Below are 13,980 nucleotides of genomic sequence, written 5' to 3'. Positions count from 1 at the left end.
CCACCCTGAAGGGGGTGTGGGCCAGCCCTGAAAACAGCCATCAGCCCCTCATCCAGGCTGGCCAGGCACCCCAGTGGGGACCCCCACCCTGAAGGGGGTGTGACCAGCTGCAAACAGCCATCAGCCCCTCACCCAGGCTGGCCAGGCACCCAAGCGGGACCCCCACCCTGATCCGGGACACCCTTCAGGGAAGACCAGCTGGCCCCCACCCATGCACCAGGCCTCTATCCTATATAGTAAAAGGGTAATATGCAAACTGACCCTAACAGCAGAAAGACTGGGAATGACTGGTCACTATGACACACACTGACCACCAGGGGGCAGACGCTCAATGCAGGAGCTGCCCTCTGGTGGTCAGTGAGCTCCCACATGGGGGAGCTCTGCTCAGCCACAAGCCAGGCTGACGGCTGCCAGTACAGCGGTGGTGGTGGGAGCCTCTCCTGCCTCCTCAGCAGCGCTAGGGATGTCCGACTGCAACTCAGGTCTGCTCCCCGCTGGCAAGTGGACATCCCCTGAGGGCTGCCGGGCTGCCAGAGGGATGTCTGATTGCCAGCTTAGGCCCAATCCCCCGGGGAGCAGGCCTAAGCCAGCAGGTGGTCATCCCCCGAGGGGTCCCAGACTGCGAGAGGGCACAGGTCGGGCTGAGGGACCTCCCCCCCTCCCGAGTGCACAAATTTTTGTGCACCGGGCCTCTAGTTATTAAATAAATACATGATGAAAAGGGAGGAAAAAAGCTGATTTCAATCATAAATTCCACAACCTCCCCTACAAGTACTGTTTTAGGGGTTTGTTTTTGTGGCTTAAAACAACACAAATTTATTTTCTTACAGTTCTAGAAGTCAGAAGTCCCAAATGGACCTCACTAGGCTAAAATCAAGGTGTCAGCAGGGCTGAGTTCCTTCTGAAAGCTCTGCGGGAGAATGTTTCCTTGCTTTTTAAGTTTCTAGAGGCCACCCACATTCCTTGGCTCATGGTCCCCTATTTTCAAAGGCAGAAACATGCAAACTCACATCTCTCTGATTCTTCTTATTCTGTCTCCTTCTTCCACTTTAAAGAGCCCTTGCTATGACATTGGGCCCACCTAGATAATTCAAGGTAATCTCCCCATAACATTTTCAGCTGACTAACAACATTAATTCTATCTGCAACGTTAAGTTCTCTTTGACATTTCACCTAACAGATTCCAGGGATCAGGACATGGACATCTGTAGAAACCATTCTTCTGCCTAGCATGTTATATGATTAGTTAGTTACTGAGATACCCTAATGTGTTTTAAAAATTATTTACCCCCTACACATTTTTAGGTAGACATCTAGCTAGCATTTCTCATTAGAGTTTCAAAGAATGTAATTCTGTGCATTTTGTAAATCTCAATGTTTACATCAAGTACCTAAAAGAATTTAAGGGTGATGGTAGCTCTAGCTAGTTTTGCTCAGTAGTTAAAGCATCAGACTATGGACTGAAGGGTCATGGGTTTGATTCTGGTCAAGGGCGCATACCTCAGTTGCAGGCTTGATCCCCAGCCCCAGTCTGTGGCCCCGGTCTGAATGTGGGAGGCAACCAATAAATGTGTCTCTCTCACATTGATGTTTCTCTCTCTCTCTCTTCTTTCTCTCTTCCTCTCTCTCTATCTTTCTCTCCCCCCCTCCCTTCCACTCTCTCTAAAAATCAATGGAAAAAATATCCTCAGGTGAGGATTAACAAACAAACAAAAAAAAGTGATGATAATTTTACATAACTATCTTTCATTTAAAAACTTTTTCAATACATGCCCTATACTCATTTTATACTAAATTATTTGCACTTACTGTTACTACCCAAAATTTATTCAGCTGTTCAAATTCTGCTTCTAGGCCTAGGATGTAACCATTGAATTGCCCGCTCCATTCTGAATGGGAAAGATCAGAAACAAAATGGAAAAGCTGTGCATTTTACTGCATACAAAATATACCTCATTTTTTAAAGGGGGGGAGGAGGATTAGAGCAGATCACTATACAACCCAAGAATCTGTCCAGGGCCCAGAGGCAAAGGCAGAGCCTGCCCAAATGCAGTGTGCTTAGACCCTCGGCTTGCCTGCACCCTGACCTGGTCCCCCACTTATGAGTACCCTTCCCCACCAAGCTAACTCCCACTCATTTCCAGACTCAGGTTAAATCTCATCTCCTGAAAGAGCCCTTCCATGTCCCCTCCTCCATCTAAACTGAGTCCCCTTAACATAATCTCTTTCCTTCAAAGGATTTAACCACAATTTGTGCATAAATACTACTGTGAGCTTATTTGATGAGTGTGTCTTCACCCATAGACCACAAACTCCATGAGAGCAGGCAATGGAATCGCCATTGTTCACTGTCACAACCGCACTGTCCAACAAAGTGTGTGGCATATAAAAGTCACTCAAGCACTTGGGCTGAATTGAATGAATAAATGGTTTTCAATTCGGCCTCTCAAATACCTCAATCCTAGAAAAGGAGGTATGTTCTGGATAAGAGTAGTAGGTATTCTGGTCACTAGAGAGGTATCTGCCTCACAAAAATAAGGTGGAATTATGCTTTTAAAAAAGGAAAAGAAAAAACCTTTATATCACATAAAATTTCCAGTACTTTAAATAAACAGTAAGATCCTTAATGATAAGAAATAGTGTATCCTGTGTCTCTGTGTAGCGGGTGAGTTGGAGGGTTACAGAGTGGGCCACACCCTCAGCCCTCTCCCCAGTAGGCCTCACATCCTCGCAGTAAAGACAACTGCCTTTAGGAGCAGCAGCATGTTCATTGATTCCTCTTTTCCAGCTCCAGATGCTGAGGATGAGGGCAGGGCCGTGAAAGGAGGAAAAGGCACAGGCAACACATATCACAGCCAATGCCCCTGCTGAGACTCGGGCCTGGTGCTTGACACCCCTACGTGTGCAGAGGCATTCAATAGACTAACGTTGAAACAGGAAAACATTTTTAACAGCCTTCCAATCCAATACTCAAAATCCCTGCGATGAGATGGTGACTGGGAAGAAGCAGAGTCACCCAGGCTTTTAATTCTTCCTTCACCAAGAGTTTGATCCAACAGGACTTAAAGACTTTCTGCTCTGAGGTTTTATGGCCTCATGGTGAAGAATGTGGGTGCTGTGGTCAGGCAGGCATGAGTTTGAGGGTCGTTCATCCACCTACTGGCCTTGTGACTCAGGCAAATCACCTAACCTCTTTGGAACTTTGGTTTCCTCTCCAGTTACCAACTAAGTTGTTGTGAGGGTTAAATGAAAGGATGCTATAAAACGGTGGGCCCGGAGTGTGCAATACACTGAGCTAGTTGCTGGGTCTGAGTTTACCTGGACGTTCTCTTCAGTCACCTCAATTTCAGCCGTATAGATATAGTCAATCAGCTTACTCAGTGTCTGCCCATCCACGTCCTTGATTTCAATTTTCTTGGCTTTACTCTCAGACATGTCACCTACAGTTCAAAACAAAACAAAATGAACATGAACTTGGCACCTAGAGTATGCTAACTTTCACATGCCTCCTGCCCCATCTGGGTAACATAAAGCACTTGCCTGCGCTCTGAAAGGTCATCCAGCTGACATCAGGTCACATCAACTTTGGGTCTGTGGTCATCCACAAACCCGACTTTATGCATCCCCCACTCTATCTGTTGCCCATTTCCATTTTGAAGGCAAATCTGTGCGCAATAATTCATTCAACCAACATTTACTGTAAACTGACCAGAAGAAGTTAAAAAAGTATGCACCTGTCCTCAAAGAGCACAAGTTCTAGTCTAGTAGAGCAGACTTATAAAAATATATCTAAACAGAGGTGGTAAGAGCAAGCAGAGGTTTAGCAAAGTAACCATGATAACAACAATAAAAAAAAAGTAACATATACTGCTAACTATGGCCAAGCACTGTCTTAGGCACTTTTCCTATGATGTTTATTAATATTACCCCCATTTTACAGATGAAGAAACTGAGACAAATCTAGAAAGGAGCCAGGCTGGGATTGAAACCAAGGATTCTGACTCTAGAGCCTATTCTTGTAATCAATATAGTATACTACATCCCAAGAATGCAGAAGATAGAACAAGAAACCCTGCCCAGGAAATCCAGGAAGGCATCCAAGTAGGTCACTTTTGAGCTGGGTGTTAGAGAATAGAGTGCTCCACAGGCACCAAGGGTGAGGAAAGATGAGCTGGATGCAGCAACCATGAGTGTAAAGATAGGAAAATGCCAAAGGAAAATATTGGGAGCAGTAAGAGGCTGGAATGGCTTGTACCTAGGGTAACAGTGAGGAAGGAAGCTGAAGAAATAGGTAGGAGCCAGGAGTTGTAACTTACAGAGCCCTGTAAGCAATGCAAATGAATTATGACTTTATGCTAAGAGTAGTGCCATTAGAAGGTTTTAAGGAGGGGAATGACATCCAATAGAAGGATGTTTTTGAATGAAACTTGGGATGCATTGGTGAAGCTGGATTAGAGGCAGGGAGAACGGTTGGAAGACCCTCATAATAATCCACAAGAGAGGACCTAGGCCTGTGAACTAGGGCAGCAGCAGCCCCACAGTTGCACAGTCCTGAGGCCCTTTACTTCGGCCTGCCCTTTCTATACAGCACCGAGGTCTGTCCAGAGCCAGGGTCATCCCACAAGGGCTTTTGGTTTCAGAAAGAAAAGGCAGGCAAGACATGTGTCTTTGTAGAATGAAATAAAGGGGAACCTGACTGCAAGAAACAGGGATTCAGAAGTCCTCGTGCGAATGTGAAAACAGAGCTGGGAGGTTGTTTTTTGCTCTGTGGAATTTGTACACTGGAGCCAAGACAGTAAGTACAGTACAGCAAGTGGGTGCCGACACCTACCTCCATGCTGCATAGGCTGCACAGGATTCCTCCCCCAGCGCAGTTGCCACCCTGACAGAGTTCTAGATATGAATGACTCTGGAACAGGGAAGGAAGGGGGAAACCATTCGAAAGCCTGACTGCTCCCTTCACTGCCAGATCAGGAAGACCAGAGACCCTCCACGTTGTTCTCTCTTCTCTCTGACTGCTTGTGGAAGCCAGTCAAAAGGCCTCAACACCAAGAGCCCTGAGGCAGGGCAAAGAGGCAAAGAGGAAACGGAAAAGATTATGGCTTTCTCCTCTACCCATAAGATAGGCGCTCACAGTCTCTCTGGAGTTTACTTCTGCACAAGACTTGACTGGGGCGGGGATGAACCTGCAACCAAGATATGTGCCCTTGACTGGGAATCAAACCCGCAACCCTTTAGTCCATGGGCTGATGCTCTAACCACTGAGCAAAACAAGCCAGAGCAAGAGCAACCTATTTTTAGACAAGATTACTGTACCCCTCATCCTCAAATCTGGGTCTCCTAAGCCAGAAGAGGATGCCTGGCTTTGATGTGATTTGTTAGGGACAGGAAAAAGAAACCCTATGTCACTGTAAGCTTCAGCCCAGAGGAACTGACTAAAAGACAGGTCACATGGAAGATAAGGCCATTCCTCCTTAATCCCAAACAGCCTCTGATGCCTCCAATCTTTTTTTCTGAGTTTATCTACTTAATCCCTGACTTCACAGGGGCAAAACCCTCAGGAACCAGACCCTATCTTCTACTACTACTACTACTACTACTACTACTACTACTACTACTCCTCCTCTACAACTTCACTCTAGTCTTCTTTGTCCAAGAGAAGGATTCAGTTTCCTAGTGCTCCCTCCCTCCTAGCCTCACTGCCTTGGATTAAGTCTTGTTGAGCTGCATGTTACCATGAAGATCTTCAAAGACATCAATACATCATGCAAACAAAACAGACAAGGGTCGGGGCTGGCAGAGTCTGGCATGAAGAAAGGGTGGAAACAGAGGTTCTGTGGAATGTGTGCATGCCTGGGAGGTGAGTATGGGCCATCATTGTTCTGCTTTGTGATGGTCTGTGTCCGCTCAAATTCTAAGCCCTTGCCTCTTACCCCAGCACATTCCTGCCTCTCCTCCCTATTTCTACTCACCATATATTCAAAGACACCAGCTAAACATCAGCCTACATCTAATAAAAACTGGATGGCAACTCTTCTTTAAAAAACAAAATCAGCCCGCTGGCGTGGCTCAGTGGTTGAGCATGGACCTATAAACCAGGAGGTCACAGTTTGATTCCCAGTCAGGGCACATGCCCAGATTGGGGGCTCAATCCCCAGTGTGGGGAGTGCAGGAGGCACCCAATCAATGATTCTCTCTCATAATTGATATTTCTATCTCTTTCTCCCTTTCCCTTCCTCTCTAAAATCAATTAGAATATATATATATATATATATATATATATATATATATATATACACACACAAAAAAAATAATATATAATCAGCCTCTGCATATAGAACCAGGACAGGACAGCTCACTCCAGGGGCTTCGTTTGGGATTGGAGCCCAAATGTCTTGCAGCTGTGATGATGGGTGTAAGACCCTGAGCCTGAGGTCTTCAGATCTCAGTTCCTTTAACACAGTAAAATGGAGTTGTTTTTAAAATATTTATATGATTATATGGAGTACAAATACCCATAGTCAACAGAATCCATAGTAAAGGGCATGATAAAAAGAGAGAAAAAAACTAACTAGGCTATTTTGGGGAAATGAGCTTCCCCTGGGATAGAGGTCCTAGATGGGAAGGTGGATGGAAAGGCGCAGATCTTAAAGATTCCATACTCACAGGGAAAATGGGCAGAACACAGCACTACTGGCCTCTCCAATCACACTATGCGAAAGGAGTAGAGGACCATTAAGCTGACTGCCCATCCCAGATCTTCCCACAGGCTGGCTGCCTTTGGACACTCCTGTGGGCATTCAGACCTCAGTTTCACATTTATACAAAATTATTGTGAGCAGGACATAGTCAAGGAGTAGAGTTGGTATTGGAACAACCACAGGACAGTTGGGCAATATAAATTCTGAGGACAAAAAAATAAAAAAAAACTTTAAGCCTGAGTAAAAGATTATAATCACATCAATCAAGTCAGAAGAAAGTCACATGTATTTTGTCTTCTTTTTTGCCTTAAACATGCTGACAGAAATGGACTCCGCATGAGTCAGCTGGGCCTTTTCATTACTAATTACTAATTTTATGCATTTTAAAGCTGAACCTGATCATTAGAACAAAATTTTGCAATGTTACTTTTTTTGTACCAGTTTACCAAGCTTTAAGCAAAGCCAGTCTCAAAAAAATACACAAATCTCATATATTGCTGATGAAGCATAATCTGGTTCAACTGTCCTAGAGTTGTAGAGTTGCAGCATGCCTCACAAGTCTTCCAAATGTGGATACCCTTCAACCAAATATTTCTTATTCTTGGGATCTATTCTTGGGAATGCAAATAAAGATTAAGATACAAGGATACCCATTATGGTATTTACAGCAGCAAAACATTAGAAAGAACTATAATTTCCAACCAGTAAGGAAATGCATTTTCAATTAGGATACTTATGATGGAATCTCAAGATGCCATTACAATTATGAGGTAGATGTGATTTAACTAACATGAAAAGATACTCACAAATTCTGTTAAATTCAATTAAGCAAGTTTTCCTTGAGCATTTGCTATATAGAAGAATGTGCTAGGCAGTGAGGACATAGCAGTAAATTTAAAAGGTACAGTTCTTACCCTCATACAGCTTATAACTGAACTGGGAAGTCAAATATTGAAGAAATAATGAGATTAGTAATACTAGAGAGAAGGACAGGGTACCATGAGTAAACCAAAGGGATGTAACCTAATCCAAGGGGATCATAGAAGGCCTTCCTGAGGAAATGATGCTTAAGTGGTAATGAAGGATGAGTAGGAGTTAGACAGGCAAAGAGGCGGGGAAGAACATTTCAGGAAGGTGAACACACATCAAGGAAGGCTATTCAACTCTATATAAAATGAACTCATAATGTTAAAAATATATTTCGTATCTATGTATTCATAAGTACACATAAATACATGTATATATTTATAAATACAAAATTTGAAAGAATATAAATTATAATCTTATCTAGATGTGGTATTACATGTAATTTTTAATTTTTTTACTTGCTCACATTTTCTAATTTTTTTCTGCAATGAACATATGTGATTATTGGGTGGATAGATAAATGGATAGATGGATGGCAACCAGATTCAATGAAAGGCTTTGACTGGCATCACATTAGATTACTTTCTTCTCTTTGTTATTATTTTTAATCCTCACCCAAGGACATGCTTCCATTGATTTGAAAGAGAGAGGAAAAAAGAGGGAGGGAGGGAAGAAAAAAAGGAGGGAGGAAAGGAAAGAGAGAAAGAGGGAGAGAGAGAGAGAGGGAGAGCGAGAGAGAGAGAGAGAGGGAGAGAGAGAGAGAGAGAAAGAGAGAGAGAGAGAGAGAGAGAGAGAGAGAGAGAGAGAGAGAGAGAGATGTGAGAGTGCAACATCGATTGATTGGTTGCCTCCTGCACACACCCTGACCTGGAATTGAACCCGCAGTCCTTCAGTGTATGGGACAACTCTCCAACCGAGTCATACCAGCCAGGGCAATTGCTTTTTTCACTGATTCTTTCCTCCCATTCAATTATTAGAATCCAATACCTACCCCAAAAGTACCTTTCCTGTCCATTTCTAAAATCATTCTCATTTTGCTTAGGCACTTCCACTACCCGAGAGGCAAGTTCATTAGCAAAAAGTGGAGCCAACTCTAAAGTTATGCAATTCCCAAAAGATTCTTATCACAACACTGGACTTTCCAAACCACACATTTCCAAAGAATGACTGACAGATATTTATTGAAATTTCGCTAAATATTTATTGCAGACAAAATGAATTATATTTTAAAAAAGAGATTGATGAAAGAGAAGGGAAAAGATTAAAACATTACTACTAGGGTTTAGATTACTCCAAAAGGAATGTGGCTCAAAATGTCCAAGTAATGAAATTATCTGGTTTTCCAGGCTACACTGTGAAATTCCTAGCCTAAGGTTCAAAGTGAGGTAAGAGTGGCTTGGTCCACTTAGCAGAGACACAGCTCTGAGCTGAGACCAGCTCCTTCACATGATGGGCCATGGGGGACACATATGTGAGGAACTCTCAAAATTAAGTGCCAAGTTTTCCCCAACAGGAACCACTCTAGGCCAGCAGAGGCTGTGTACTGTATTAGGGAAAGGTCAGATCCCATTCAAGCAAAAATGTGCCTGCACTCACCCATTCTTAGAAAATCTTTCATTCTTTTGACTGTTACTTATGAACTGTGTCAGGCCCTATGGTGGGCACTAGGATTAAACAGTGCCAAGACATGGTCCCCAAGTGTACAAAGCTCACAATCAAATGTGAGAAACATTTCATTCATTCCTTTAAAAAACATGAGCCCTACTGTGTACCAGGTACTCAGGACATAGTAACAAACAAGTCCGACAAAATCCCTAACTTCATGGAGCTTATAGTCTAATGAGGAGAGAGAGGTAAAAAACTATAAACAACTAACCAACATGATTTTCAGATAGTGATAAATGTTATGAAAAATATAGACTCAGGTTATGGGATAGAAAAGAGACGTAATGGGGAACCATAGCTAGGGTGGTCAGAGGAGACCTCTAGGAAGCGGAGACCTTTGAGCTGTAAACTGGAGGATGAGGAGCAGCCAACATACAAGATGCCAGAGCACAGGCACTGCAGACACCAGGAAACAGACATGCTGACAGGAAGCACAGAGTACTTGGCAAGCATGGGGAAGGGACACTGATCCAGTCCCTGGTCTCACCCAGCCAATGGGCCTTCAGTCAGCAGTGATCTATAGAGCACTGCACATACCTAGTTCAGGGGAGGTGCTGTGTGGCACTACAGACCAGAAACTCGACATATGGGTTTCAAGAAATTCTATTTCAGAAGCAACACATGTGAAATGGTTGGGCAAGGCTATTTGGCATGCTCAGGGAAGAGGCACTCCCTGGAAAGTTGGCGAAGATGCTGACAATGAATGACCGGTAGTAAATATTCCTGTCTTACTCTCCCCCATCCCAGGTCCCACTATCACCTCTCCCACATTCCTGTAAAGGCCAGAGGAGTCCCATGACCCTGCCTTCCTATAAGGAAGGGCTAGGGAAGGACAAGATGTGGGCCAGCCAGTAGAGCACTGGGCCAGCCATCAAGAAGCCAAGTTGCACTCATTCTCTGGGTAACCTTGGGCAAGTCCCTTCCCTTCTTTCCACTTCATTGTTCCCCATCTGCAAAACGAGAGATCAGAAGGCCTAGAGATGAGCCCAAAAGTTTATGTTTTTCACAAGCTTCCCACATGATTATGATTCATGCCAAAGTTTGAGAACTGATGGACTACAGGAATTCTACTCTCTTTGCCTCATGGTGGACAAGGGGCTGCACGCTCAACTGGCCTGGTTGAGATTATATTTTCAACAAGTCCTCCATGGTGCAAAGCACAGTATCTGGCACACTGGTGGGTGTCACAGCCTACTCTTTCCTCCCTCCCCTCATGCCATCACCCTCAATTTTGTCCCAATTACTGTGGGTTATTGTTTCCCTTCACCATACCTGTGAACATTGCACAGAAGTAGGGGCTGCAGGCTGCCAGGACCACACGGTGAGCTTCTATCTCGACATCTTCTGCCACAATCATCACATCACACAACAGCTTCTTACTGTAAGACACCAGTGAGGGGACAAGATGAATCGCAGCACCAACACCCACCCCTGTCATACAAGGATATTTTTCTCCCACCCAGATTCCATGCTATCACCATGTAAGGCTGTCATAGAGACCTGCCCTATCTTGAGGTAAGCAGGGGGATGGACTCATCAGCTTTTCCAAGTCCCTGATAAGCCTGACATTCATGCTTTCCGAAGGCACACAGAGTGATCCAACTAGTCTGGGGCTGCAAATTCAGAGTTCCTTCATGTGTCTTCACTTCTCTGCTTCCCACTCCATCAGCCTGGACTGAGACAGGAGTACGGCAGCTCAGGGAGCAGTGGGAAAAGCCTAAGGCTGTCAGTCAAGTGACTGAATAAATGTGGAGGGGCCACCAGCAAGAACAAGTATTGACAATTCCCCCAAGAAATCCACTGCCTGAGTAATACTGTTAAGAGGCCAGCCAGATCTGGAGGACTCGCATATTTCTCCTCCCACTCAGATTCAACACTATCACCAAAAAGACTCTGCCTGCATACTATGCTCCCTAAAGACCCTGCGCAAACACTAATCATTGCAATTATTAAGAATACTGTAACTACCTTTTTACTTGTCACTCCCACTACACTGTGGACTCTGAAAGGGACGTGTCTTAGTAACTCTTAGACACCTGGCTGCATGCCCAGCCCACAGTAGGCCCTACATTTTTACCAAATAAATAAATGAATTTTGAAATGGGTTCAACCCACATTCATAGATAGAATAGATGTTTGGCTGCTTTGGAGGCTAAAAGGGTACCACAAAACCCTGCCAACTGAGGAATTTTTCCTCTACCAGCCTTCCAATTTCTTACCATGCCTATTATTAATATAATGGTTAACAACAATGGATTTATATGTGCCAGACACTGTTCGAAGCACTTTTTTAGATGTATTGCTTTATTTAGTCCTCTACAACCATATGAGGTAGGGCTATTGTTATGCTCCACATTATAAACAACAAAACTGAGGCGCAGAGAAGTAAGTAACTTTCCCAGATTCACACAGAAAGAGAGCAGTGGAGATAGGCTTTGAATGTAGGCAGCTGAGCCCCAGAACCCATGCTCCTAACGTCTATGGCATCCTGTCACCACTAGTCCCTTTTTTACACTGAAGCACTATAGGTGGGAGGAAGGACAGGCAGGACAAATATATTTCAACTGTGATCCATTGGTCACAGTTAATTAGAACACTGTAGTGGATTGAGAAATCTGTCATGACTGGGTTTCATGTGAGAGTGATGAATGTAGTGAATTTGCCATGGTTGATAAATGGAAGAGAAGGCACATACTTGTCATCCCTGATGTATCATATTAAACCATTGCCAACTACTAGGACATTAGTCCAGGTTCACTTATTAGAGAAATAGAATCATAAAGCCTGAAAAGGTTGCAGCTGCAAATGGGCTTAGAGAAGTGGCCCAAAGCTACAAAAGCCCGAATCTTAAATCCAGATAGAGTACCACAATGCCTCATCACTGGGGGACACTTGTATGGCAAAAGATAGAAATAGGTTAACTCCAATAAGGAAAAGTGGTCAGGAAAGGTTTAACATATGAAATAATGTATCATTGAGGGGGCTTCTGGAAAGGGTAACAACTCTGAGCACCAGGAGGCAAAACCTGGGGGTGGGACCTCACCCTGAAGTGGCCAGCAGACCCCTACCTCACACTGCATATAGAAATTAACTCATAATAGATCAAAGATCTAAATTTAAGAGCTGAAACTATAAAACTCTTAGAAAACACAGGGGTATTCATGACTTTGGATAAGAGACCAAAAGCGAACAAAAAACAAACAGATAAATTAGACATCAAAATATACAACTTTTGTGCTTCCAAGGACACAAGTAAGACATCAAGAAAGTGAAAAGACAACCCACAGAATAAGAGAAAAGTTTTTCAAATCATATATCTGATAATAGGCTTGTATATAAAATATATAAAGAACTTGAACACTATAACTCAATAACAAGTAAACATAATTTTAAATGGGCAATGGATCTAAAGAGACATTTCTCCAAATAAGATATAAAAATGCCAATGATCACATGAAAAGATGCTCAACTTTAGTCATCAGAGAAATGCAAATCAAAACCACAATGAGATACTACCTCACACATACTAGGGTGGCTATAATAAAAATAACAAGTATTAGTGAGGATATAGAGAAATTGAAACTTTCCTACACCACTGATAGAATTGTAAAATGGTGCAACAGCTTTGGAAAACAGTCTGACAGTTTCTCAAAAGGTTATACATAGAGTTATATGATCCAGAAATCTCACTCCTAAGTATATACCCAAGAGAAATGAAAACATACATCCACACAAAAACTTATAGATGAGCTTTCACAGCAGTATTATTCATAATTGCCAAAAGCCAAATGTGGTCTATCCATATAATCAAATCTTATGCAGCAATAAATAAAAAGGAATGAAATACTAAGACATATGATCACATGATAAACCTTGAAAAGATTATGCTAAGTGAAAGAAACCAGTCACCAAAACCCACATATTGTATGATTCCAAAATGGGCAAATCTATAGAGACAGAAAGTATGTTAGTAATTGCCTAAGGTTGGGGGGAGAGGGGAAGGAGAAAATGGGGGTGTTACACAGGATTTGAGGGGGATGATAAAAATGTTCTAAAAATGATTGTTAGATGCATGACTGTGAATATACTAAAATCCATTAAATTGTGCACTTTAAATGTGTGAATTATATGGCACACAAATTATATCTTGTTAAAGCTGGTACCAAAAAAGAGAAAGAAATCAATGTACTAAGATGGTTATTGCAAGTTCTAAAGGCATTGTGGCAGACCACGAAAAAAAAAAAAAAAAGATGAGGACAGAGAACTGCTTGTAATGGTGAAATGAGAGGTTAGAATTGTCAAGATGACCTAGATCTCCTTTTCAGATCTGGTCAGGGTGTGCTATTCCAAAAAAGACTACATCCCCTCTTGCTAGCTGGATGGTCAAAACCCAAAGAGCCATTAATGTTCTACTGCCCATAAGCAGCTGCCGGTCTGACCAGAACAGAACTACAAAGGAGGAAGACTGGGGGGTTACTATGCCAACAGTCCATTCTCCACTATGGAAGTAAAAAGAATAGGAAACTCATGAACTGTGTGATTCATAAATGGCAAAGAACATGTGTGCATGAACTAAAATAACTTACTAGTAAAATTGAGGGAGGGGAATGTGAAAACGATGCAAGAAATAATCCTAGACCCCTGGAATATCGTGTAACATTTCCTTAGCTTAATCCTGTATGGTGAGATGCTTTACCCAGGTTTTCATCAAAATAAAGTATGCCTCTCTCCAGTTCCCATTAAACTC

The 13,980-nt window shown here is 42.9% G+C and overlaps 1 protein-coding gene across 1 annotated transcript in view; it reads right to left on the bottom strand.

Moving 5' to 3' along the window:
• Positions 1-13,980, bottom strand: part of KLHL3 (kelch like family member 3) — a 96,300-nt gene that overhangs the window by 65,699 nt on the left and 16,621 nt on the right. The window contains exons 3-4 of the mRNA XM_014453878.2: positions 10,506-10,612; positions 3,319-3,440 (exon numbers count right to left, since the gene is read on the bottom strand). Of these exons, the coding sequence (XP_014309364.1) occupies positions 3,319-3,440; positions 10,506-10,612 (229 nt within the window). The remainder of the gene's footprint in view (positions 1-3,318; positions 3,441-10,505; positions 10,613-13,980) is intronic.

The sequence above is a fragment of the Myotis lucifugus genome, unplaced genomic scaffold (assembly GCF_000147115.1).
Source record: "Myotis lucifugus unplaced genomic scaffold, Myoluc2.0 scaffold_28, whole genome shotgun sequence".
In the NCBI taxonomy this organism is placed as follows: domain Eukaryota; kingdom Metazoa; phylum Chordata; class Mammalia; order Chiroptera; family Vespertilionidae; genus Myotis; species Myotis lucifugus.
Note: the sequence above shows the minus strand (reverse complement) of the source record. Positions and strands in the feature narration are given on the sequence as shown.